The sequence below is a fragment of the Rhamphochromis longiceps genome, linkage group LG3 (assembly GCF_057381845.1).
Source record: "Rhamphochromis longiceps isolate RC_006_pf linkage group LG3, R_longiceps_female_GT1.1, whole genome shotgun sequence".
Taxonomy (NCBI): Eukaryota; Metazoa; Chordata; class Actinopteri; order Cichliformes; family Cichlidae; genus Rhamphochromis; species Rhamphochromis longiceps.
Window position 1 is genome coordinate 31674886 of NC_140559.1, and position 26213 is coordinate 31701098.

A 26213-nucleotide genomic window follows, 5' to 3' on the forward strand; every position below is an offset into this window, starting at 1 on the left:
ATAGAGATTAGTAATTGATTATATAACAAGTATAACTTAACATGGAGGCTTTCACAAACACTTATGACCACTGCACATCAAACAGACCACAAAATAATTGTGATGAAGTGTTCATAATATACATAATACGTTCTTTTATTTGCTTCTGTATACTCTATCAGCGTAGCACTAAAAACACTTACACAGATTTATTTCTTAGTACACTGGATCAGAACATTTCATGTTTTATCAGTGCTGCATTTGAATAATTAACCTCCTAGGACCTGGCGTCCACATATGTGGACATCACATTTTGGGTTGTTTAGACCAAAATACTCAATTTTGCTCTACAAGGGCCTGATATCCACTTATAAGGACATTATACTGCTACTGTTCTATCAAAATATTAGACGAATATCCTCATATGTGGCTCTCATTTTTCTCAGAAACAAAAATCAGGTTTAAAAAATCTGGTAATTCTTTGTTTTTTACATTCATTGGGTCCCAATATGCCCAAATATCAAAGAGAAATTAAAAATGCATGCCATGGAAGAGTTTGGGTCTTAGGGGTAATAATTACTAATTACTATTACTATTACTAATAATAGTGTAAAATGCCCTTAGCTTTGATTTATCTAAAGGTTTTTGACATACTACTTAACAATACATCAAGTCACCTATAGTTCATCATTCTATTGAAATTATGTACATACAAGTTTTGTTTTGTTTTTTATTCAAATCATTTATTACCTGTGTGGCCTCAGAAAATTTGTGTGTGCCATTAGGCATTTATTGGAAAAGCCTTATTTTTCACAGTAAGTAAGACATAACACCTGCTAAATGTCAAATCAAGGATTGTAATGTTTGTTTCAGATCTTACAGAACTGCAAAAACAGAAAAACTGTTCTTTCATTGCAGAACAATTTGAGTTACTTATTGCTGCTGAGGAGTTAGAGCAGTTTTTCAACAATTCTTCAAGGCCATAGTTTAGGACAGTCTCTCCCAACCTTTAGGAGCCACAGCACATATTTTACATTATTGCCGAGTGATTAGAAAAATCACATGGCACACCACCAAACAAAACTGTCACAAAAAGCATATTGATAATTTTCCCCTGCGTACCAGGTATAGCAGAATTGGCCCAGTTTGTCCACAGTATACCTTTTTCGCTTTCTTCCTAGCACTACTCGTGCTAGGGCCTTCATCTGGGTCGGAATTTTCTCCAGGACCCAGGTTAGATTGACTACTTTTTCTTTTCTAATATTTATCTATTGCTATGTAGCTGCATCGCCTCACAGCATCACTATTATGTAATTTCTTCTCCATCATCTTCTGTTTTACTGCCAGTTAGCAACCCATTTAATTAGAGGTACTCCACTGGGTAAGGATCTGTTTATTTCGCCTATGCTGTCTATGACTTCATTAAAATTAGTCTCTACTACCCTGCAATTTGAAGTTGCATATCCAGTGGTTTTTGTGTACTTTTTTTTTTACTACAATAGCAACAGGAGTATCATCCCACATTGCAAAATTGGTATGGCCCCGATCTGGCCCACACAATGTGCTTACACATGGCCCGCATACCGCAAAGAATGACGGCCCTTTGGTGGCCCAGAGCTGGTTTGCCAGAGGTGGCCCACACACGTGCCAGCACCAGACACACTGCTGGCCCTGTGCTGGTCCAGATGTCAGCCTAATGTATATCTTAATCAAGCCATGTAATAACAACATGTGCCGGAACATAATAGTGAAAAAGTAACATGACGAAACTTTGGACTGATTCTTATATAGCACTTCTCTACTCTCCTGGATTACTCAAAGTGCTCTATACAACATGCCACATTCACCATATCACACACTTTCCCTAGACTGAGTGCTTTTTAACTACATTCACACACATTCATACTCTTGACATGCAGATCAGTAGGTGACGTGCTCTACCTCCTGAGCTGCAGCAACCCACTGGCACAGATGAGTAAACCCTCACTAGGATTTGGATGAAGTGTACACTCACAAACCTGTCAAATCTGCATTTGAAACGTGTGCTACCATAGCAGTATAATATTGCAACATGGCATTTGGGTCTTCTAACTAAAATAGGAAAATAGGAACATAACTAGTGCCATCATTGCCAGACCTGGCCCACGTCTGGTTGATTGACACCAGTCAGTCAGAAGTATCAGCTTGATGCCAGATCCAGGCCAGACCTGTTTTCTATGGGCCTGGGCCACATAACCCAAACCACAATCGAGCCAGATATGGCATGCCATCACATAGACAGTGCCATTTATGCCAGGCCTGGTCCATATCTGGATGACAGTTGTCTTATCATGCCAGAAGTCAACCAGCAGTGCCGGCTTGATACCAAATCTGGGCCAGACCTGCTTGCTATAATAATAATAATGGATACTTTATTGATCCCCATGGGGAAATTACTTGTTTTTCTCTGCATTTGACCCATTCACTCAGCAGTGGGCAGCCCACTAAGCAGGCGCCCGGGGAGCAGTGTGTAGGGTTGGTACCTTGCTCAGGGGTACCTCAGGGTAGCCGTTAAGTGGATTCGAACCGCCGACCTTCCGATCATGGGGCGACCACTTTACCTACTGAGCTATCCCTGCCCCCCATGTGGGATGTTGATGTGTGTAACAGGCACCCAAACGCACACTCCAAAGGCACCAAGTTACATTCAAAACAACTTTATTTCAGTACCAATAAAAATTAATATACAAAATAAAATATAACCCAGACAAGGCAGAAACCAGGAACTCATGAACTAGACTGACATGACAGAACATGGAACACACAGCACACATGACAAGAGAGAAACAACCTAGAGGGAGAACATGCCGAGGAGCAGACAGAGACTCAGACAATATATAGACACAAAGGATAAAAAGGAAGTAGCACACACTTAGAGCTTGACTGAGACACGTGAACATGACTGTTAGAATTCATTTTATGGTAAGAACCAATCAGCTAAGTAAAGAGAAATGACAGTCCATCACTACTTGTGGGCGATCGTGGCTCAAGAGTTGGGAGTTCGCCTTGTAATCGGAAGGTTGCCGGTTCGAGCCCCGGCTTGGACAGTCTTGGTCGTTGTGTCCTTGGGCAAGACACTTCACCCGTTGCCTACTGGTGGTGGTCAGAGGGCCCGGTGGCGCCAGTGTCCGGCAGCCTCGCCTCTGTCAGTGCGCCCCAGGGTGGCTGTGGCTACAATGTAGCTTACCATCACCAGTGTGTGAATGGGTGGATAACAGGTTGTGTAAAGCGCTTTGGGGTCCTTAGGGACTAGAAAAGCGCTATACAAATACAGGCCATTTACCATTTTACTTTAAGAACTGAAGGTCCGTCAGTCTGGAAAACTGCTAAAACTTTGAACCTGTCCCTAATTGGTGTCGCAAAAACCATCAGAGAGTCAAAAATGACCCCACGGGTTGTTTTTCTTCAAAATCTTTAAAATGCAAAGTTGTAATATATTCTTATTCCAGGTTTTCCTCATAAAATATGTTTGTAACATGAGGACATTTGCATTTTTATTTCTTTTTTCATTAATTAAAAAAAAAATGCAGTTTTTGTATCAATTCCCCACTCTTCCACAAGTGGGGTCAAAAATGAATTCATTTTTACACAGTAACATACATGATTTATAGACAGGGCTGCACATAAGTGGTCCGCAGGTGCACATTCACTGTCAAAATAAATGTATTCCGGGAAATTCCGAGAATGCGTGCTTCTTTTTGTTGTGGAGGAACACCAAAGTAATTGCTTACGGAGCTTGCTTCTTCAACATCTTTAGAGTTTTGAACAAATGTCTGTCCTCCTCCAGAATATTTAATGTACACAAACCTGCCTTCCAACTTCTTATCTGGTATGTGTCTTTTATTTTGACCATTTATGTGCAGCCCTGTTTATAGTTTCCTGTGCATTTCAAACATTGTCTTTCTGATGTTTTTCTAAAGTAACATGGCTGCAATGAGGCCAGCTAGGATCCCTGTGGCCCTACAAATGATCCAGGACGGATGTGATGAAGAGCCCATCGGAGGCATTGACTCAGAATCGGACATCTCAGATATGGAGGACCCAGACTATTGTCCCCCCCACTGGACAAGGCCAGTCAGACACAGAGGAGTCCTCTGATGAGTCCTCTGAAGAGGAAATGGATATTGAGTCTAACAGAATGAGCCCCTCTTACTGCTCTAGCTACAATATTCTGAATTAGTCGGCCAGGGCTTGCACCTGGGTTTAGTACTTTCTCCCCAATAGATGTATGGAAGATGTTCATGTCTGATAATATAATAGAAGAGGTGCTGACATGCACAAACATGGAGGCACAAAAGTAGCCACAGACAGGGGAAAAGAGTGGAAAAATGTAATCAAACGTAAGCTCATGGCCTTTATTTGATTGACCATTCTTGCAGGAAGTGAAAAAATAAATAAAAATGCAAAGGGTCTCATGTCACAAACATGTTTTATGAGGAATAACTCAAATATGAAAATATTACAACTCTTCGTTTTAAAGATTTTGAAAAATAACAACCAAGCTTATAACAAAAAGCATTGATTTTGTTTGGGGTCATTTTTTACCCCACTCGTGGAAGAGTGTAGGTATTGGTAGGTTGTGCATCCGAGGGTTAAGGCATCACTCTCAATGTATACATTAATTGATCAGTTTTAACTAAAATGAAAAATGGAAAAAATGCATTTTAATGCATTCTTTAATAAACAGGAAGAAACTGTCACAATTACATAATTTTCTACAATAGGACCATCATTATTTTTACATAAATAAAGACTGCAAAGAAAGATAAAACTGCAAATAAGAAAGCAATTTATGAGTGTAGGTAGGACTGATGTTGATGTTACTTTTTTATGTGCGTATTATGTTCTATGTGGACTAGTCAGTCTTGTTCCTGCCCTCATCTTGTGGGCCTAGACAGATCAAACAAAGTAAATCGAAAAGCCACCAACTCATGTCTGCAAAGAAAAGCAATCACAAACAACCATTGATTATATTTTTGGTTCCTACCCCTTTTTCTTTTCTTTCAGGTTTCTGATTGGATGAACCTTTTTTCTTTTCTTTTTTTTACATACACAGATATTGCTCCACCTGTACTTTATTTGCTTTGTCCACTAGGATGAACAGTGGAATAAATGCAAACTATGCACATGTTTGTTTTGTTTGCCTCCAAATCAAAAGGTCATTAACTGTGTGGTTTGTCCGTGTTTCTATGTGTGCGTGTGTGATTAATGACACCTGTGACCTGCACTACAAATCAGGATTTCATCTTATGAAGTTAACTCAAGGATTAACTCAAGGTTTTATGTACAACCAAGGTGGTTCACTTCTTACTGGGGTACATGCACCAATTGCTGTGGAGTAGATTATGTTTGTGGTTACAGACAACGTTGGAAATCTCTGCCTACTGACCAATCAGCTCTCCAGAAAACTTTTTTTTTTCTGTCAAGACAGTTTTCAATATCACACAATGTCTTTATTTTTTTTCTAATGATCAATGGGAAATGTAAATTCCTGGTAGCATTTTATATTACAGCTTAGTAATATAGGCAGAGACAAGAACATAATATTGCGGTAATTTCTAGGTTATTACTCATCAATTAAAAAGTATTAACTAGTTAATATTCAAGTAATTTTAAGGTAGCAACAATGGTTAGATTTGAGTAATTAGACTGAAAAGTATGTAACTGGATAACATGAGCCCAAAAACGAGTTGGGAATAATTTGGAAATAAAGACATCCGCATGAGACAAAACCAATTAACAATATGATATCCTCATAACAATAACAAGGTAATGTTTGTGAGTTTGATCCATCCATCCTCCATCCATCTTCATCCGCTTTATCCGGGGCCGGGTCGCGGGGGCAGCAGCCTAACCTGTGAGTTTGAATTTTCATATTTTTATAAAGATTTTAAATTGTAATGATCTCATAATAATAAGGTAATATTGGCATATGTTTTAACTAGTGCTGTCAGCGCTCATCTCGTTAAAAATATTTTTTAATGACGCATTAACACGGCAAATCTCCGTTAGCAAGTTAATGCGGATCACCCCGTGCATAGGGCTGCATGGCGCCAGAAATATGGAAACTCAAAATAAAGAATATTACACATGAATGCATTAGATTTGAATGGATGTTTAGAGGATTATCTTTCAAAGCATATTTATCTGGATGACCATAGATAATATGGTAAAAACATTTTAGATAGAAAGTGGGCATGGAACACATACTTAAAATGTCCAGTATACAAAAATAAAATGTCATCCATTCTTTCGGGTTGTTAGGGGCTGCAACGCCTCTGTCCTGCACCACCTTCGTCACTGATTAACCTCCAACTGTCGAGATTATACTCATTCAATCTCTCCGATCCTTTTAATACTCAGCTGAAAAAAAAAAACACTTGACTCCAAAACACTTGTGATGCTACTTTATTTAAACCATGCGCATCAGAGATCATGCAATGTAAAAAGCAGATCTAAAGGGGGGCCTCATGAGTTTCACAACATGCTATAAAACCCCGGGAATTCTCTCATATGTTAACCAAAGCAACTCAGAGCCACAGTGCTATATGTGTGTGCAGTGCTGATATATGTGTGTGTAAGCACGTGCAGAGTGGATGTTGGGCGCGTGATCAGTAGTGAGAAAAAACATTCATCAAACTAACATCTTACTAAAACATTGCATGCGCATGACTTACGTCTGCTTTTACTCTGTTTACTCTGTTCTGTGCATACCTATACACCCCCAGCTGTAGTTTCATGTTTTGTTATATTCTACAGGGCCTCAACTCTCAAGGTCTTTTCTATCTTCTATCTTCATCTCACAGTTCTTTTTAAATACAAATCGTTGAGGGTTATCAGATTAAAATTGCCCTAATGAAAATGAAGGGACTCAAATACAGTACTCAGAAACTTACAACAGTTTATTGAACTTTAATACCGAGAAAAGATCACCAAATGATTGACTACAGGCAGGAATAACGGTTTTACTAAAGGTCTTCAGGAACCTGTGAGCTCTTTTGAATTCTAAGTGAGGGTCAGATATTTATCTCGACAATTAGAAAATGAAGTTTCTCACTTGCTTACAAGAACTATTGAGATATCTACCTAATCTTCAGATATGCTCAGAACTAATACAGAAGTAATGACTTGTAAATTTTAATCATAAATGAAACAATAACAATAAAGATGTACTGCAGGTCAGCAGGTGGTTTGTACACAAAACAAACAGTGCCAGATATCAGAGTGACTTTAAAGAACTGAAGAGGAAGAAGTTTACAAGGAATCATTTAGAAGAGTTTCAAACATCAACTGATTGAATCCATGAATCTGAAAACGTGTTTCTGAGTGAAAGAGACAGACATGTACAGACTGAACTATCTGTTCAACAGTCAGAGTGTTTCTCTAACAGGAGGACACTCTTTACACCAACTCAGCACAGGGACACTGAGGAATCAGGATAACAGACTGCAAATCCAGGATAAAGAGTTTGAGTGAAAGTGGTGTTGAGGGTGTGGAGGTGGATCAGAGTGTCAGAGGAGACTCTGTAGAAGGACAGAGTGCCAGCAGGACAGTCCACATACACTGCTGCTCTGTTAGAGACAGAGGAGGAGGAGGAGGAGGAGGAGATGGATCCTTTCATGTTATTCTGCCTGACAAATTGTGGACCATCACCAGAGCAGTTCAGACTCCAGGACACATGATTGTATCCAAACACACAGTCATAACTGTCTCCTTTCCTTCTGATTTCTCTGTAACTCACTGTTATATCAACCCTTCCTTTCCACTCGATCTCCCAGTAACAGCGACCAGTCAGACCATTTCTACACAGCAGCTGAGGCCAAACATCAAATCTGTCTGGATGATCAGGATATGACTGAACCTCCTTCACATGTGTCACCTTCCTGTTGTTGTCAGACAGTTTAAGATCTGTGTGTACTGTGTTTGTGTCGATTGAGAGTTGACAGGAATCTGATGGAGAGAACAAACACAATCCAGCTGCAGTTATTGATCCATCATGTGTTCATTGATTGACACTTTGATGATGGTTGAATGTGTGCTGCTTTGTTTAATGAATCACATTAAAAACACACTTACACTTCCTCAAACCTGGTCTCAACCATCGGACTCCAGCAGGCTCCACCCTGAAAGGAAGAGGGGGATCAGACCAGCACAGTCTCTTTCAGCATGCAAACAAGGACGTTACATGGCTCTCATACACGGACTGTTAGACACTGATAAAGGAACAGTCCAACATTTTCACAAATACATTTCAATCCATACGTGGATCAAACTGCTGATGATTTGGACTGATCCTGGATCTGTCAGTACCACTGACACTAAATTTAATGAAATGTGACTCATTGGGTGAATGCCGTAGGCATCCAATCTATTGAGTTCCTGTTTCTTTTTAAACTTTATTCTTCTAACTTATTAGTGTGGATGCTGATTAAGCATGAGCTTGGCTCATCTCATTTATTGTGGACTTGATGAAGTAACTTTTTTTAAAAGAGAAAGATTTGAGCAAAAATTGGGAAATAATTGTAACTTAAAGTTGAAATTAAACAGGTTTATTGTCAAATTTAGCAAAGTTATATAACGAAAAGAGAAGGAGCTGGTAAGTCCTTTCCATACAAATGGGTGGCGGCAACCCCGGCGTGTGTGTGTGTCTTTGTATCTTTGTGCTCATTGTGTTTATTGCTCTATACCCTGGGTTTATCTTGCAGTTCTGTGTTCTCATGCTGTTTACATTACTCTGTTTCAAGAACTCTAGGGGATTTTTTTGGGTGGTTGGATTTTAATTGGATCTAAAAAGCTGAATATATAAATCACTGGCTAGATAACGTTCATTATATTGATCTTAAAATTGCAAGTTATTCAATTAAATTTTTTTGTATAGCACTTTTCACAGGATAAAAACGCCAAAGTGCTTCACAGCAATATAAAACAGAAATGCATAAAATACATCAAAAATCAAACATACAGCACAAATCTAATTAAAAGCCAATCTAAATAAATGAGACTAAAGCTGCTTTTTAAAAGAATAAATACAATCAAGGTAACGTAATGATGGAGGGAGAGCATTCCACAACCTGGGGTTCAAGGTTCAAGGTTCTTTATTTGTCACATGCATAGTTATACAAGTATAACACAGAGTGAAATGTAGCCTGACATGCTCCTCGACATGTGCAAAAATTTGGGGGGGGGGGGGGGGGGGGGTGTAGAGGAAGAACATTATATATATATATATATATATATATATATATATATATATATATATATATATATATATATATATGTAGTATATACATTGGGTGAATGTGCAGTAGTAGCAGCAAGCAGGTGAATTCTGTACATTAATATGAATAGACATCTGACTATTTTACAGGATAGACAATATAAACATATTTAAAATTAAAGGAATTGAAATGTACATTGTGCCTTGGTTTAGAGTGTCTGGAAGAGAGTCCTGTCTCAGGGGGCCTGGGGGCCACCGCTCTAAAAGATTTATCACCTCTGGTCTTATAACATGTTAGTGGGACTACCAACAGCCTTTGATTAGATGATCTCATGCTGTGAGAGGGAGTGTGGGGCTCTAAAAGATCAGAAATGTAGGCAAGGGCATCACAATTCAAAGCTTTAAAAGTCAGTACCAAGATTTTAAAATGAATTCTAAAATGTACCTGAAGCCTGTGTAATGAATGTAACGCTGGTGTAATGTGCTCTCTTTTTTGTGTCTTAGTTAAAAGCCTTGCAGCAGCATTCTGGGCTAACTGGAGACGGTCAAGATTCCTTTTGCTCAAACAAAGAAAAAGACTGTTACAATAATCTATGCAGGATCAAACAAAAGCATGAATAACTATTTCTAACTCAGATTGAGACACCAAAGTTTGTGGTTTGGAGATGTTTCTTAGCTGAAAAAGGCAATTCCTAATTAACTGGTGAGTGTGTTGTTCTAGGGACATGGCAGAATCAAATATCACACCAAGGTACCTGAGGCTCAGGTGAACAGATGAGCCAAGAGAACCAAGATGCTGTTTGATTAGAGATATCTGGCTGTCGGGGGCAATAATTAATGTTTCTGACTTCTCAGAGTTCAACTGTAAGTAGTTGTCACCAACCCACTGTTCAATGGAAGCTAAAGATTTAATTAAAGAGGACAGTTTATTGACTTCCATCGGCTTAAAAGAGCAATAGAGCTGAATATCATCAGCATAGAAGTGATAAGACACCTCAGGGAACTGCCTAATTGTAAGTCCTTGAGGTAACATGTAGAGGAGAAAAAGGATAGGACCCAGAACTGAACCCTGCGGTATCCCACATATCAGATCCTTAGAATGTGACATAAACTGATTTGCAAAAACACTAAAAGATCTGTTGGAGAGGTACGACTGAAACCACTTCAAAGCCAGACTACGTCCCGGAGCCTGTTAATCAGGATGGTATGGTCAATGGTGTCAAAGGCAGATGCCAAGTCCAACAAAACCATGACTGTGAATGCTCCAGAGTCAGATGACATCATAATATCACTAGAGACTTTAAGTAATGTGGTTTCTCTTGAGTGACCTTTTGTCATAAATTTCATGTTTTTCTAAAAAAAGTGGTAAATTGATCTGTAACTACTTTTTCCAGAATTTTCGACAATAATGGAAGCTTAGAGATAGGCCTATAATTCTTAAGCTGAGTTGGATCCAAACTGCTCTTTTTTAATATGGGCTCAACAACAGCATGCTTACAGAACCTAGAGACGACGCCTGTTAAAAGAGACGCATTGCATATCTCTACAATAGATGGGCCAATGGCAGAGAGAGCATTTTTAAACAGCCCAGCAGGTAGAATGTCATTTTAACCACTTTTACGTGGTCTTGGTTTTGTCTTGGTCTCGACGGAGTTTTGTCTTGGTCTTGTCTTGGTCTTGACAGACTTTGGTCTCGGTCTTGGTCTCGGTCTTGCTCTGTCAGATCGACATAGTGTTCGGGGGGGATTTGGAGTCAACCATCGGCGGAGCGGGGGAATGGCTTAAGACCGGGTCATTTTTTTCAGAAGCCCAGGGTCTTTTGGAGTGTGATTTGTTTCATAGTTAGATGCCTGACTGACAACTGTATAAAACAAAAACTACACACAATATTCCAAGCACATAGCGCACCGTTGTAAATTCCCCCTAATTTTGGTATGATCCGAGCTCAGGCACTGGGCGATTGAGCACAGCACTTATGCATGTGAGCGAGGGGAGAGAAGCTGCTGCCTGCAAGTTTGCTGCAGACAGAGGAGAGCTTAAGTTTGACCAGGAACCAAAGCAAATCATTCGTACTGTACAAATAATGTAAATATGATGGTGTATCACAAAAGATTGATATCAAACTGATCACTTGACCCATATTACGTTACTTGCTCTTCGAGTGAATCAACAAATGGCGAAATGAAAAGCCAAACAACAACAATGCTGTTTTTTAGAGAGTCTTAGCTTACATGTGTGTTTATTTCATATTTTCAGTTGTTACCCTCCACGGCTAAACAAAGCACTCTAAATCGGCTTCAGTTATGTACTAATGAACACAACAATGGACATAAGGAACTTCTTTCAAAGAAAAATCTCAGGTAGATGTTATTTTATATATGATGCTTTGTATGTTGTTCAGTATATTTCTATGCAAAACAAGAGGAATTTCAATACACAGCAGTATATTCACAGTTGAAACCGGATGTTTACATACACTTTAGGGAGAAAACATAAAAACATTTTTTCACTGTTAAATATGAATTTAGAGTAAACTTGTTTTGTTTTAGATAAATAAATATTGAAATATCTTTTCAATTAGTTAAATGTCAGAATAAAGCGAGAGAGAGCTGTCTATTTTGTATCACTTTCATCAAATTTAGGAGTACATGTATACTAAATTTATTGTTAATTAATGAGAAAACTCCAGACCATTCCATTCTGAGCTTAAGAAGGTTCTGATTGGTTGGTAGAGTCCATGTGAGTAAATTGGTGGCACACCTGTGGATGCATATAAGGCACCCCCAAAACACAGAGCCTGTTTCTTTGACATGGGAAAATCAAGAGATATCAACCAAAACACCAGGAAAAGAACTTTGGACCTCCATAAGTGTGGCTCAATTTTGAATACAATTTGGTGCCATTTCAATTAAGAAATACAGATGATTTACGTCTGTTTTTACGATTTTACTCTTAAATTTAACAAATGTGTTTTTTATATTTATCAAACTAAAAAAATAAACATTTAGTCTTATTTGATGTTCCAATTAAAAAAGTGTTTGTGTTTTTAGCTGAAGAGTATGTAAATATCTGGTTACAACTGTATATTTGATGATGTTGGTGTTTGGTTTGATTGTCAGCACAGAGAGAGAGAGAGGAACGAGAGGGAGATGGAGAGGAGAATGAGGACAGAACAGAGATGGAACAAGAGCCAGGTGAGACACACATGTTAGTCAAATGGTTGTTTCCCAAAACTCAGAACATGTATCTAGTACCTAGTGTTTCTTTTTAGATACCATTTGTTACTTTTCAAATTCTATATTTATTAAGTTATGCAGGCTTGTTTGCACAACAAGGGTAAATAATTATGTAAACTTTCCTGAATCTAAATAGTGTACTTTGGTAGAATTAAAAAATGAGTTTAGTGCAGGTCTATGATGATTTTTAGTGCAACTATCATGTAGTTTTGATTCTGGTTCTGTTTTGGTTAAGTCCTAAGTAGTCCTGATTTTGAACTGTTGTAGTCCTGTTTTAATTCTGGATCAGTTCTGGGTCTTGTTGAATTGGGCTTTAGTCCCTGTGTCTTGATACAGGCCCGACTTTGTTCTGCCTTGCTGCTTAATTAAAAAACTAGTTTAAGGTATCCTGCATATGTGATATATATAAACAGAGAGGGTGATGAACACGACAGTCAAGTGGAGCGTGCGTCTGTCCTCTCAGTAAGTGAGTGAGACAGTAGACAGCGGTGAGGAGGGCTGTGCGAAAGCAAAAACACATAAATATGCCTGACACTCGTAAATGAAGCAGCATCTGGCTGCAGTTTAAAGACTTTTTTGTCTTGGTCTTGGTCTCATCTCGACTTGGTCTTGGTCTTGTCTTGGTCTCGGTTTAGGTGGTCTTGACTACAAGTCTAGTCATTGGGTTAAACACTGACAGTAAATGACGGGGAGGTGGCCCAGAGGCACAAACAGATGGTATTGAAGAACCAATGCTCATACGGACATTATAAACAATAGAATTTATGGAGTCAAACAGTACCTTGGAATTTCTCTGCTTGATGAGATTAACTGAGAAAAATATCGTGATTTGGCTGTTTTTATAGTTTCATGTACAGAAACCCAAGGTTCCCTAAGGTGGAGCCTGTGAACTTCGAGTTTAGTCGATTTCCAAAGGCATTCTACTTTTCTACAGAGTCTTTTGACCTTCCTTACGTCATCATTTATCCATGGATGAGCTCTTTTTGAGGCAGCAATGACAGATTTCATAGGTGCCACTGAATTTAAAATCTCCAAGCAGTGATTGTTAAAACACTGTGTAGCAACATCAGCATCAGTGCAGCCACTGATCACATGAGGGTCCAACAAATTAGAAAACTTCAAAGCAACGTCCTGATTTATGAACCGCTTATGGAACATGAGATTAGAGGTTGGTGTGTACAGAGGGAAGCTAAGATTAAAAGTAACACAGGAATGGTCACTCATTTGTATGTCCTTAATCCAGACATTAGTTATGTCTAAGCCAAGAGAAAACACAAGGTCCAAGGTGTGGCCTTTAACAGGGTGGGTCCAGAGACATGCTGAATAAAATTAAAAGAGTCTGTAATGGATAGAAAGTCACAGGCCATGCTACAGCTAAGATCATCCACATGCAGGTTGAAATCCCCAATCATTAAGATCTTCTCCAGTTTAATAATGGAAGATAAAAAGTCTGTAAAATCTTGAATGACAACACCAGCAGGGCCTGGAGGGCAGTAAATTAAAACACAATAAAATATATCTGATAAGAAGTTGTGACTCAAAGGAAGGGAAAATCTCAGAGTCCATAACCCTGCAAGAAAAATTATCTTGGTGAACGGTGACCAGACCACCACCACGACGGTCCAAACGCGGAGTCCCGATGAAGCGACAGCCGACCAGGCAGAGCTCATTAAGGTGGATACATTCATTCTCCGGCTGCCAAGATTCCATGAGAAACATGAAGTCCAGACTATTACTGCTAAAAAAAAGTCATTGAGTACAAATGATTTATTGGCTGTAGAGCGAGCGTTTAGGAGAGCGATCTGAAGCAGAGGTGACAATCTGACGTCATCAACAGCTGACTGATGGGGAATTGACAGCAGACCCCTGGAATGAGGACGTAGTCTCCCGGTACCCCTAGCTGTGGAACTGTGGTCTTGTAGAATACCAGGCTAAGGTGAAAAAAATTCCGCATTTCCAGAATTGACGCCGATCGAGGTAATCGTTCTGTTCGCCCGTGGCGAAAACCCGGGTAGGTGATAACCGATCGGCATTATCAGCGTCCTGGAGGGGAACCAGTACCAGATACCGGAGATGTTCTCTACCATGGAGCGGAAGAAATCCTCTCTGTCGGGTCCATTTCCTTTTAGCCCGGACACCAGACCTACCAACCCTTCTAGACGATCTCCTTACCATTTGTTCTTGCTCCTGGGATTCTGCTTGGAGCGAAGAACAGGTACAGGTAGTCGGGAGAGGGAGGAGGGCAGACAAATGGAGGAGGGAAAGCCTTGTGGTAGCTCTACCAGCTGTCAAAAGTTGTTTCCATACATAGTTTGATACTCAACAATATATGTGAACTGTAGATCCGAGTAGCAAATAAACCTTCATAATATACAACAGATGAGATGACAAGATAAAAAACAATATACTGAAGCAGTTGACAAACACACTCAGCAGCAACAGCAGCCAAGCTGAACACAAGCGCCATGTTCATCAACCAAATCCTTGCAGTTATCATTATTGTCAGTCAAGAATACGGTGGGGCAAAAAAGTATTTAGTCAGCCACCGATTGTGCAAGTTCCCCCACCTAAAATGATGACAGAGGTCAGTAATTTGCACCAGAGGTACACTTCAACTGTGAGAGACAGAATGTGAAAAAAAAATCCATGAATCCACATGGTAGGATTTGTAAAGAATTTATTCGTAAATCAGGGTGGAAAATAAGTATTTGGTCAATAACAAAAATACAACTCAATACTTTGTAACATAACCTTTGTTGGCAATAACAGAGGTCAAACGTTTACTATAGGTCTTTACCAGGTTTGCACACACAGTAGCTGGTATTTTGGCCCATTCCTCCATGCAGATCTTCTCGAGAGCAGTGATGTTTTGGGGCTGTTGCCGAGCAACACGGACTTTCAACTCCCGCCACAGATTTTCTATGGGGTTGAGGTCTGGAGACTGGCTAGGCCACTCCAGGACTTTCAAATGTTTCTTACGGAGCCACTCCTTTGTTGCCTGGGTGGTGTGTTTTGGATCATTGTCATGTTGGAAGACCCAGCCTCGTTTCATCTTCAAAGTTCTCACTGATGGAAGGAGGTTTTGGCTCAAAATCTCACGATACATGGCCCCATTCATTCTGTCCTTAACACGGATCAGTCGTCCTGTCCCCTTGGCAGAAAAACAGCCCCATAGCATGATGTTTCCACCCCCATGCTTCACAGTAGGTATGGTGTTCTTGGGACGCAACTCAGTATTCTTCTTCCTCCAAACACGACGAGTTGAGTTTATACCAAAAAGTTCTACTTTGGTTTCATCTGACCACATGACATTCTCCCAATCCTCTGCTGTATCATCCATGTGCTCTCTGGCAAACTTCAGACGGGCCTGGACATGCACTGGCTTCAGCAGCGGAACACGTCTGGCACTGCGGGATTTGATTCCCTGCCGTTGTAGTGTGTTACTGATGGTGACCTTTGTTACTTTGGTCCCAGCTCTCTGCAGGTCATTCACCAGGTCCCCCCGTGTGGTTCTGGGATCTTTGCTCACCGTTCTCATGATCATTTTGACCCCACGGGATGAGATCTTGCGTGAAGCCCCAGATCGAGGGAGATTATCAGTGGTCTTGTATGTCTTCCATTTTCTGATGATTGCTCCCACAGTTGATTTTTTCACACCAAGCTGCTTGCCTATTGTAGATTCACTCTTCCCAGTCTGGTGCAGGTCTACAATACTTTTCCTGGTGTCCTTCGAAAGCTCTTTGGTCTTGGCCATGGCGGAGTTTGGAGTCTGACTGTTTGAGGCTGTGGACAGGTGTCTTTTATACAGATGATGAGTTCAAACAGGTGCCATTCATACAGGTAACGAGTGGGGGACAGAAAAGCTTCTTACAGAAGACGTTACAGGTCTGTGAGAGCCAGAGATTTTCCTTGTTTGAGGTGACCAAATACTTATTTTCCACCCTAATTTACGAATAAATTCTTTACAAATCCTACCATGTGAATTCATGGATTTTTTTTTCACATTCTGTCTCTCACAGTTGAAGTGTACCTCTGGCGCAAATTACTGACCTCTGTCATCATTTTAAGTGGGGGAACTTGCACAAACGGTGGCTGACTAAATACTTTTTTGCCCCACTGTATATAGCACTTTTCAAACCCTCAAAGACCCTTTACAATTCCACTATTCATTCACTCTCACATTCACACACTGGTGGGGGCAGCTACAGTTGTAGCCACAGCTGCCCTGCGGCAGACTGACAGAAGCGAGGCTGCCATATCGCGCCATCGGCGCCTCTGGCCAACACCAGTAGGCGGTAGGTGAAGTGTCTTGCCCAAGGACACAACGACCAGGACAGAGAGAGCTGGCTCATCAGACAGACAAGCTCATCTTGTAACCTACTGGTTCGCTGGTCAGCACACCAGCTGACTAGCGAACCGGTTAACTAGCACACTGGTTAACTAGCAGACCAGCTAACTGCAGCCACAAGCTGAAGGACAATTAAATGGCTTTACTAGTCCCTAAGGACCCCAAAGCGCTTTACATATCCAGTCATCCACCCATTCACACACACATTCACACACTGGTGATGGCAAGCTACATTGTAGCCATAGCCACCCTGGGGCGCACTGACAGAGGCGAGGCTGCCGGACAGTGGAGATTTCAGGGATGACACTGGTGTGTCCGATTTAGTCTTTAACACTCCGGTCACTCCGGTGTGTCAGCCAGAATACCACTGAAGGCCAAATGATCCCAGCGTGTGGAATAAGGAGCTTAAGGTTCGGTTTGAGGCACTTTATTCTTTATTCTTGATTGATTCTTGTGGCTGTGTGGCTTGTGTGTGTGGGGTTTCTTACAAAAAGGAAGTACACAATACAAATACATGACATGCCTATGTTGGACTTGGTGTGGAAGCAGCTCCCAGTTTGAGTTCAGGAGACAGACACCCTCTCTACATTGAAGATCAGCTTCAAACTTTCCTTTTTGATAAAGCATATAGTTAGAGCTGGATCAGGTGACCCTGAACCATCCCTTAGTTATGCTGCCATAGAGATGGATAACAGATGGATTGTTGTTTTGTGTGTCTGCAGTCTGTCAGGCTGTCTGATCACACAGGAAGGCAGTACTTCTCTGGCCTCAGCCCTGAGCTCCAACCCCTCCCAGCTGAAAGAGCTGGACCTGAGATACAATTATCCAGGACACTCAAGAATGAAGCTGTTGTCGGCTCGACTGAAGGATCCAGGCCTGAGACTGGACACTCTCAGGTATGGAGAGTATGGCTGTATCCCAATTCAGGGTCTGCAGCCTTAAAGTACACAGCCTCAACGGTCCTGAAGGGCCGCATACTCAAAGAGCGCTAAGGCCGGAAGTGTGAGGCTTTTGAAATGGGACGGTCTACCCTCCGTCGCGCTGCCCAGGTTGCCTAGCAACCATGATAGCTGGAAACACATGTTTGACAGAAATGAAGGAGAACATATTTTGTTCATTTGTTTGTTTGTTTCTACACGAGCTTTGTGTGATTTAATCAGAATCAGAATCAGAAAGGGTTTTATTGCCAAATGTTGAGCGGGTTTACAACATTAGGAAATTGTTGCGGTGCTTCAGTGCAAACATACTGTTATAAATACTGTTATAAATTAAGCTTAAATAGACATGAAAATAAAAATGAGAATAAGAATTAAAAGTGCTAAGTAGATAGATATATACATGATATATACATGAGTGCAGGTGGTGATCAGTGCCAAACATGGAATGATGCAGTGAACACAGTGTAGGGTCATGTGTTAGTGGTGGGAACAGTCATACGGTTATTGTTCATGTGTTCAACAGCAGAGGGGAGAAAACTGTTCTTATGGCGAGAGGTTCTGGTGCGAATGGACCGGAGCCTCCTGCCTGAGGGGAGCAGGTCAAACCGACTGTGTCCAGGGTGAGAAGAGTCAGCTGAGATCCGAGCTGCACGCCCCAGTGTCCTGGGGGTGTACAGGTCCTGCAGAGATGGGAGTCTGCAGCCAATCACCTTCTCAGCAGAGCGCACAACACGCTGCAGTCTCTGTTTGTCCCTGATAGTGGCTCCAGCGTACCACACGGTGACGGAGGAGGTGAGGATGGACTCGATGATTGCAGTGTAGAATTGCATCATCGTCCGTGTTGGCAGGTTGAATTTCTTCAGCTGCCTCAGGAAGTACATGCTCTGCTGGGCTTTCTTAATGACGGAGGTGATGGTGGGCTCCCACTTCAGGTCCTGGGTGATGGTGGTACCCAGGAAGCGGAATGAGTCCACAGAGGTGATGGGGGTGTCAGTCAGGATGATGGGGGGGAGTGGAGCTGTGTGCTTCCTGAAGTCCACAATAATAAGTATCTGGGGCTGAGACCACAGGACTGTAAAACATGATTGTTGGGCTTCATATCTGTACTGAACAGTCATTTAAGATTAGCTAGTAAATAATAATTAGTTAATGTTGTTCATGAGACTAAAGTCAGTGTAAATATGATATGGCCAATATTATCGTTATTATATTAATCATTATAAGTTATTACAGCAGTGAGTTTGAACTCTCAAATCAAATCACTTCTATTGTCACATCATATGTGCAGGTACACTGGTACAGCACATGTGAGTGAACTCTGTGTCAAACACTGAGCTTCAGTAAAGATTCAAGTTGCAGTTATTTATATGTCCTATCACCTTAAATCTTCACTCAAAGACACTCAAGTATCTTTGACAGTGTATATATAGATGTATTATATATAAGAGACAAATGGTGTTCCTTCAGTATGTTGGCATTACTAAATGTGGCTCAATGCTTACATATATGTGTAAAAAGAAAATGTACGAGCTGTGATAACTGTTTCTGATAGAATGAAGAGTAGACTGATATTGTCATGATCCTGGGTCTGTTGACCCAGCGTTTTGAGTTTTAGTTTATGTAAGCCCGTCAGGTTTCCTAAGTTCATTTGTTATCATGCCTAGGTGTTTCTAGTTCTTATTATTTCCCCCTCGTGTTTCCAACTATGTTAAATCTCCCCTGCTCTTCATGCGTTTCATGTCTGTGTCTTACGTTGTCAAGTTCGGGTTGTCATGTGTATGTCTCTTTATGTTTCCTGTTTTATTGTGAAGAGGTCTGGTGTTTCTGTGTTCATCGTGTTCAGTTTTACTCTCCCACGGTGACGTCATTATGTTCATGTGTGCCAGCTGTTTCCCCATGTGTTCCCACTTCCCTCATCATCCTGTGTGTATTTAGTCCGTGTGCTTTCAGTCATTTGTTGTCAGGTCGTCTGCTCATCCATGTCTCATCCCCAGGTACCCATGTCAGTTCACTATGGTTAAGGTTTTTCATGTTTTGTTATTAGTTCACCCAGTTTAGGTTATTGTTTAGTTTTCACCGATGCCCGATTATTTTTACCCTCATTGCTAGCCTCAATAAACTAGAGATGGACCGATCCGATATTACGTATCGGTATCGGTCCGATACTGACCTAAATTACTGGATCGGATATCGGAGAAAAATAAAAAATGTAATCTGATCCATTAAATATCACGAAAGCACCTCACAAAACTTGCAACACGCCGTAACTCACCTCAGAACGTTAGCACGTCGGAGCAGTATGCATCACGTGATAGAGCGGCTGTGGCATGCGGGACCTGTCGGTGGTCTGGATAGCATTTGGAGCTTCGCTAGCAACCCGGCATTTCATCTCCGACAAAGTTATCCCGACAGAAGTAAAGCAAGTGTGTAAGTCCATCTCTGAATGTTTGTAAAGCATTCCTGCGTTAAGCTTAACAAGCGACTGCCTCTCCTGCTGCTACTTCAATCATGAAACTGCTTAACGATCAGCTGATCGGCTTTTCTGTCACGAGTCCGTGTCTCTAGTTTGCTTTTGGCCCACTTTGCACCAGAAAGAGGAAACCAGCGGCTGAACAACAGCAGCATGTTTAAGCTTGATCAGCTGTTGTTAGAATGTATTTAATATTACTTTCTACTCCAGGATCTTTTTCTACGTAGCTGACGCTGGTAACTGTGCAGGGGCGGATCTAGCAAAGTTTAGCCAGGGGGGCCGATAGGGCATTAACAGGGAAAAGGGGGCACAAAGACATACTTTTCTTTCTTATTCTCATTTAAAATGTCTAGCTTTTAATAAATAATTATCTGACACCCAAAGTTTTAATTTGATGTAAAATGAATAGAAGTCAATTACTGTATATAGTAACTATTAAGTCTAATATATACACCCTAGTAAGCTATAGTACTTTTTCCTTTGGGAAGGTACCATTAAAGAAACTGATGGACATTATGGACAATGCTGGGCATCCTCTGCACACGGCCATAAACAATCAGAAGAGTCTGTTCAGTGACAGGTTGCTTCTCCCCAAGACAAGAACTAACAGACTTAAAAACTCCTTTGTCCCACACGCCATCAGACTGTTTAACTCCTCTCTGGAGGGGAGAGGGAGGGGAAACAGGAGGACAAAGGAGGGGGGAACAACTAAGCTGTAGTGCCTCTGCACCTCACTGTACAATACCTTGTGCAATACTTTTTGTAAATAGTCAACAGTGCAATAGACTCAATACTTGAAATGTGCAATTCACTTGTATTTTTATTTTTTATTCCTATTTATTCTATTTATCCCCTTTGTATATTTTATTTATATTTGTCTCTGTATTTATATATGTGTGTGTGTGTGTGTGTGTGTGTGTGTGTGTGTGTGTGTGTGTGTGTGTGTGTGTGTGTGTGTGTGTGTATATATATATAACAGTTCTGTAACTGTAACTTCGGTCGTTGCTGTGCTTTTTTTGGAAGTCGAATTTCCCAGAGGAACCCACCCGAGGGATTAATAAAGTTCTATCTTATCTCTTATCTTATCTGTGCAGTCTGCAATTTTGTTGAAGAAAGATGTTGAATCTATTTAATATTTCTTGAAAAATAATTGATTTCTGTGCATTTTTTTTTCACACTGCATCAAATTAAGGTTGATTACGTCGATTAAGCATCATGAGGTGGAGCGTGAGGGGTGGTTCCCTATTTTTTATTTATTTATTTTTGTTGTTGCTGGGAGTTGGAACCCTATTAGTTAGGTTGCTTAATATTTATGCTAAGTACTCTTTAAAATACCAGAATAGGAAGGATGGTGCAGGTTTAAGTTTATTAGATTGATCAGTATTGCTGAACTATGAAATATTTTTTTTTGCATACAGGTATAACAGAATAGCTTTAGTGTAGTTGTTGTTTTAAACTTGCAGACTTGCAAAATGCAGCAAGATAGTTTAAAAAACAGTTTTGTTGATTAAAAAAAACACTATATCGGATTCATATCGGTATCGGCAGATATCCAAATTTATGATATCGGTATCGGACATAAAAAAGTGGTATCGTGCCATCTCTACAATAAACGGCTTGTTTTGTTTATCCACACTACGTTTTGGTCTGCGTTTGAGTCCTCCTCTGCAACACATACGGTCTGCCCCAGCCAGACCGTGACAGATATATGAAATATTCCTTTATTGGGTGAGAAAATCAGACCATGTCATAACTGCTTTAAGTCATACAGAATAGATATCAGAGCCTTAAACAGGCTGACTTCTGCTAAATGGGTCAAACTGGGCAGAAAGTACACAAACACATAACATCCTTATAGAATATGATGTAACACTATAGATCAACTTACCTCAGAATATATAAAGCATATAAACAATTACAGCAATATGATGCAACAAACACAGCAGTGCTACTAATCCAAAATACTCAAAGCTTCATAGAACTGAAACAAACATTTATTTTTAGCTCCATTCTGCTGCTGATACATACTTTAGGTTTCTGAATGTTAAACTTGTTGCTGCCTTTCATAGTGTGTAACTTGAAGGCCCTGAGTACTTTCTCCCACACTGAAAACACTGGAATGATAACATTATTTGAACATTACCTAATAAGACTGATTCAGGACAGACAGTTATGTTAAACTATTCTAGCAGTCCTTCACAAACAGGGAACAGTCTGTCTATTCTCTCCATCTGTCAGCTGCTGCTGGCTCTTCCTCTTCCTCTTCCTCACACACTCCTGAGTTTGTCCTGGTGGATCATCAGGGGTGCAAAGCCTCACAGATGATGTGCAGCAGTGGGTCCCTCAGTCTGTCCTCACTCTGGACACTTGCAGTTGTCACACATGGAAATCAAATGTGTGATAAGCTGCAGGATTCAACCACAAGTGTAACTTATAAATACATGTTCATATTTTTATTACACAATCAGAGAGAAAGAAACAGAGAGAGAGTGCAGGACAGACAGACAGGTGACAGTCTCAGGTGTATACACTGCTACAAACAGGAGGATTTAGTGTTTGTGTTATTACGAGTGCTAAACAAGAAGAGTTCCCAGATGGTACAGTGGACACATGTGTGACTCCTGTGATTAAAGCATCTTTCTTTCAGCTTAACGAGTGAACCGTCAGCTCGTTCAAACACACGTTAAAGTCCATTTGGCTCGACACCACCGAACAGAGGCAGCAATATAATATAGCTAACATTAACAGTGCAGTGAATCCTGCTTGTGCCGTGATATTCAGGACTGCAAACCGAGCAGCATCACTGACTTTCAGCTTGTTGTGTTTGTGGATATATGACTGACTTTAATTATCCATAAAATCATCACATTCTGTGTAAGATTAAGGTCAACTATTGTATTATTATATTTGAAAGGCTTTAAAAGCAAGTAAAAGCTGAACATCGATAATAGCAAATAACTTTGCCGACATGTGGCCAACAGTAATGTTTTAATGTTCGTCATTATTGAACATTTGCACATAAATAAGTGACATCATATTCAGTACTTACTTTTCACAGTTTACTCTTCGGCCGCTCCGCTTCTGCCGTCTGCGGCAAAATTATCCACACCGACTGCCGCGCTATGAATTGTGGGATATGTTGGGCCACGAAGTCTACACTGCCACAGCCTTAAAGTTCAGGAAAATGAAGGACGCATTTGAGGGCTGCATTTCGAGCAGCCTTTGAATTGGGACAGCCTTCGGCGCGCCGCTGTGACGTAATCGGCCTTAAAATGCAGCCTTTAAGGCTGCAGACCCTGAATTGGGATACAGCCTCTGGCTCCAAAAAAGCAAGATGGCAGCCTCCACAAGCGGGATATTTTGGCTTCATTTTTGCACAATGGAAGGAGGCGGGGTCGCGTCGTCCATGTTTTCTACATTCATTGGATGAGAGCATAGGAGCATGCAGGTGGCTTCTCATGTTTCAACTTTTCAACTTACTGTTAGATATATGTAACTAAAAAAATATGTAAAATTGCCACTGGTAAATGATCTCCCTAAAGTATAATTTATAATTTATAAGTATAATAATTAGTATTTAGTACAATTAGTATTTAGTATTTATAATTAGTATTTAGTATAATTAGTATTAATACTAAATAATTAGTATTTAGCAAATAAATAAACGGGCGTAGAACTGGCACGTCTTCCTTTCTTCTAGAAGGGAAGACGTGCCAGGCCGGTGTCCCTCTGCAGATCTTCACTCCTTTGTCTGTTACAGCTAGCTTTATAGAAGTGACCCCATCATAAAACCCCCATGGTGTGCTGCAAACTCTGTGTGTCTGTGTGTATGCACGAGCACGTGAGCGCCTGCGTGTGCACGTACCCGTGTGTCTATGTGAGTCCACGTGAGTGACTGTATGCGCGTACCTGTGTGTATGTGTGAGTGCACGTGAGTGAGTGTGCGTGTGGATGTGTGAGTGTAGCAGTTTAAGCCCTGTGTGTGTGTCTCTGCGTACGTGACTTCCTGCCGGTCATAAAAGTAATCTCACCCAAGTTACACCAAATGCCTCTATACAACAGAGAAAACAGAGTTAATTGTGGGGATGAACAAAAGTATTTTACCAGCACAATATAATCTGCAGTATGATCATTGCTTTAACAATGTAAGAGATAGCTTTAAGATGGCCTTAAGATGTTTATGCGTACTGTTATCATATTAACCTTGTATTCCAGATGCAGTTATAACTATTTTATACATATTGCATATCTGTGCTTCTTTTGAGTGGATGTTCGGTTCATTAAGGGTCTTAAGCTTCACTGGCGTGACTGTCCAGGTGATACATGCTGAGGGAAACTAGAACATAGAAGGATAACTGCAATACATGCTTATAAAACACTTATATCAGGTTATTTTATTGGTCTGGTCCGGACGGGATTCCCGGCCGCGTCCTCAAGTCATGCGCGGCTCAGCTGGCTGGAGTGTTCACGCACATCTTCAACCTTTCCCTCTCTCTGTCTGTAGTCCCAGCCTGCTTCAAAATGGCCACCATCGTCCCTGTACCCAAATCCTCCACCATCTCCTCATTGAACGACTGGCGACCTGTAGCCCTGACCCCCATCGTAAGCAAATGCTTCGAGAAGCTGGTCAGGGACTTCATCTGCTCTGCACTACCCGACTCACTGGACCCTCTACAGTTCGCATACCGCCACAACAGGTCCACTGATGATGCCATAGCCCTGACACTACATACTGCCCTGTCACACCTGGAGAAGAGAGACACGTATGTGAGAATGCTGTTTGTAGATTACAGCTCAGCATTCAATACCATCGTTCCCTCGAAGCTGGACAGGAAACTGCAGGATCTAGGACTGAGCAGCTCCCTCTGCAGCTGGATCCTTAGCTTCCTGTCTGACAGACGCCAAGTGGTCAGACTGGGCAGCATCACCTCATCCCCGTCACACTGAACACTGGTGCTCCACAGGGGTGTGTACTGAGCTATCTCCTGTACTCACTCTACACCTACTGTCATGGTCTACGGTGGGTGGCTGGAGTTTCCATTAGGCTCCTGAACTGACCTGGGATCCGCCCCTGGGCAGGGCCAACTCCAGCTCCTGCACACCTGGAGCCTATTGCAGGCTATCAAGCCAGAGGGATTTAAACCACACATCGATGTTCACTCACTGCCAGTTCGTCATCAACCCATTCGCTGTACCCACCCTGGCTCACTCCACCTCCGGACTCGGAATACCTAGTGATCATCTTGGAAATCCCTCTGTGCCTCACCTGCCTGCCCTCCTGCCATCACACTCCATCTGGAGCCCCGGATCTCAGGTCAGCCTTTCCATGCCACTCAGCCTCCCCTGGATCTTCATCATCCCCCTCTCAAACACTCCAGGTCCCTAACTGCAAAGTAAGAATTGCTGCTCTTATACTGGCCACTTCTGAGCTGCCTTCACTACCTGCCTAACTTCTATATCCTCTCCCCTCAGTGTGACTGTTCCCCACTCAGCTCCGTTCCACTTCTCAGGCCTCGTTCCCTCGCCCTAGCCACGTTCCCCTGGGCACGCCACACCAAGGCTCCACGTCTCGTCATTTTCTGTCTTTGCCACGTTTCCCTTTTTTTGTTCCCCTTGCACTTAACCGTAATAAACTATTAAATCATCTACCGTCTCCGTTCTGGGTTCCTGCACCTGGGTCCTATTCAGTACCGGCCATCCGTCGCCGTGACAGTACGAACTGGCCAACAAATGGACTCAGCAGACCCAGTACGTGCAGCAGTCTCCAAGCAGGGAGCCATTTTAGGGGCTCATGAGCAAGCGTTGCAGGTTCTCGACACCCGGTGTCAAGCCATAGGCGAGACCCAGGCTAGGATCTTAGCTTCCCTGCAGGAGATTCAGTCGGCTCTTTCCCCTCCTCCAGGCCCATCCTCCGCGTCCCCTGCGCCCGTGGCAGAACCTCCCCAGTCCTCCCCAGCTCCGACCCCTTCGGGCTCCGTGTTTCGCG

At 41.5% G+C, this 26213-nt stretch overlaps 1 protein-coding gene and 1 long non-coding RNA gene across 2 annotated transcripts in view; both read right to left on the reverse strand.

Annotated features, from left to right (window-relative positions):
- Positions 1-26213, reverse strand: part of LOC146674142 (uncharacterized) — a 213222-nt gene that overhangs the window by 129429 nt on the left and 57580 nt on the right. The gene's annotated exons all lie outside the window — the stretch shown is intronic.
- LOC146674153 (neoverrucotoxin subunit alpha-like) lies at positions 7430-8737 on the reverse strand. The gene is made up of 3 exons (XM_085384943.1): positions 8706-8737; positions 8095-8141; positions 7430-7968 (listed from the first exon to the last, which is right to left on the reverse strand). Exons 1-3 carry the CDS (start codon positions 8735-8737, stop codon positions 7430-7432), a joined length of 618 nt encoding a protein of 205 aa, XP_085241069.1.